General features: G+C 31.3%; 1 protein-coding gene across 2 annotated transcripts in view; it reads left to right on the top strand.

Annotated features, from left to right (window-relative positions):
• Window positions 1-2,198, top strand: part of PVRL3 (poliovirus receptor-related 3) — a 136,339-nt gene that overhangs the window by 53,195 nt on the left and 80,946 nt on the right. For both annotated transcript variants that reach the window (XM_010852723.1, XM_010852722.1), the window contains exon 3: window positions 1,274-1,570. In XM_010852723.1, coding sequence (XP_010851025.1) covers window positions 1,274-1,570 — 297 coding nt within the window. The remainder of the gene's footprint in view (window positions 1-1,273; window positions 1,571-2,198) is intronic.

A 2,198-nucleotide genomic window follows, 5' to 3' on the forward strand; every position in this document is an offset into this window, starting at 1 on the left:
AAAAAAAAAAAAAAAAAAAAGGACTTTAATAGGTATTTTCAGAAAAATCCCAAATGGCTCATGAACAAGACAAGATTCTTAGTGTCATTTATAACTGAGAAATTAAAAACAGGGTCTCTATTATATGCTGTTATATACTTACAAGATTGTCAGACACTGAAAAGTCTGACAGTGTCAACTGTAGTGGGTATGTTGGGACCAGTCAGAGTGCTAAGACTGAGAGTAAATTGGTACTTTGGAAAGCTTTTTGGCCTTACTTGGTAAAGTTGGAAATAAACATAGAAGCAAGAGAAAAACTAGAGAAACATTTTTAAAAATATACCAAGATACATGAGTGAAAATGTTTCTTAAAAAATCGTTTTTTTCCAAAGAGGAAGCAGCACCAATATTCAACAGTAAATGAACCATACAGTAGTTAAGACTAATTATTGATACAATTGTATGCAAATCTAAATGATCTAAAAGTAAAACAAAGAATTGCAAAATAATAATTGAAGGCTAAATGATCCTACATGAATAAACCTCAGGAACAGAAAATTGAGACAAAAATATATTTTAAAAATGACCCAATTAAAAATTTTGGAAATAAGTCTTTTAGGTTAAAAACTTAATGGACACAGTAAACTATAGGCTGGAGCCAAAGAACACATGAAGTGAGTACTAAGGAATTTATGCAGAAAGGAGCATATTAAATTTACTGGAAAATCTGAAGAGACTGCTAGCATGTATGTGGAGGGTAGATTAAAAGGATCTCACACTAAGGTTACTTCTGCTGAGGATCTTTCTTATATCAGATAAAGGTAGGTAGCATGTACATTTCAGTAAGCATAACTGTTAATGCTATATATTTTAACAGTTGTAATTTAAATATAAACATTTTTGCCACAGCTTGAAGCATTATATATTAAAACTGCTTTTTTATTTTTCATTTCAGAATAATAGTACCTTGAATCTCCTAATGGAAATTATGATTAAGTTTGCAGATTTTTTTTTATATGTTAACTTTGGAAGAAACTCATTTGTCCCGATAAAAAAAGGTGTATCTCTATCAGGGCAGGGAGAACTATCTTTGTGATGGTTATATAAAGTCTTGCTTCTAGATTGGCCTGACTCAATCTTCTCTTGTTCTAAGAATCCATTTGGTGTTGGCATTTAGTGTGTGTGTATCTTATATTCAGTTGTCCTTAAGTTTATGAAATGTGGCTAGATGTGGCTTGGAAGGAGTAAATATGCTCTTAATTGAAATGTAACTAATTTTTTAAAATTTAAACAGTTGAACCTACTGTGAGCCTGATAAAAGGGCCAGATTCTTTAATTGATGGAGGAAATGAAACAGTAGCAGCCATTTGTATCGCAGCCACTGGAAAACCAGTTGCACATATTGATTGGGAAGGTGATCTTGGAGAAATGGAATCCACTACAACTTCTTTTCCAAATGAAACAGCAACAATTGTCAGCCAATACAAGCTCTTTCCTACCAGATTTGCCAAAGGAAGGAGAATTACTTGTGTTGTAAAACATCCAGCCTTGGAAAAGGACATCCGATATTCCTTCATATTAGATATACAGTGTAAGTAAATGATAGTGTTTGCTTTTTAAACATTATGTGTTTTAATTTTATTCCTCTAACATAATTCTGTATCAAATTGTGTTTAGTTTGAATATGTAGTATTCCTATATTGTTGTAGATTTTCCTTGTTGACATTTTTTCTTAATTAAAAAAAATATTTTTATGGAAATTTCGTTTAACCAGAATATTATTGTCAGTTTGTAAAGACAATGATTAAAGTTGCTGTCTAACTTAAAATTATTTAGCCTTGTCTTTTTTAGACCTTAAAATAGGCTAGACTTGGGTAAATTGTGCACATTTGTATCTCAGAATGTTCAGTACTTGGAGAAAAACAGCTGCTTCTCCAATCCAATTAATTTAGCTGTTCATTTTTATGGATGCTACCCATGATATTTTCAGTAAGAATTTTTAATTTCCTAGATGCATTTTAATTAGCTGGAAAATTTGTTCTTTTAATATTATTTGTAGTCACATTTTGTTGATGACAGAAATTCTAAGATCCTCATAAAGGTAAAACAGTAAAGTGATCGTTGGGATAATAGTAATCTTAGATAAAGTTAAAAGCTGGCCCATCCTGTGCTGCTTTTTTTCCTAAGAGATGCTCTCTTATGTGTGTATTTATGTGGAG

This window comes from Bison bison, unplaced genomic scaffold (assembly GCF_000754665.1).
Source record: "Bison bison bison isolate TAMUID 2011002044 unplaced genomic scaffold, Bison_UMD1.0 scf7180017864314, whole genome shotgun sequence".
Taxonomy (NCBI): Eukaryota; Metazoa; Chordata; class Mammalia; order Artiodactyla; family Bovidae; genus Bison; species Bison bison.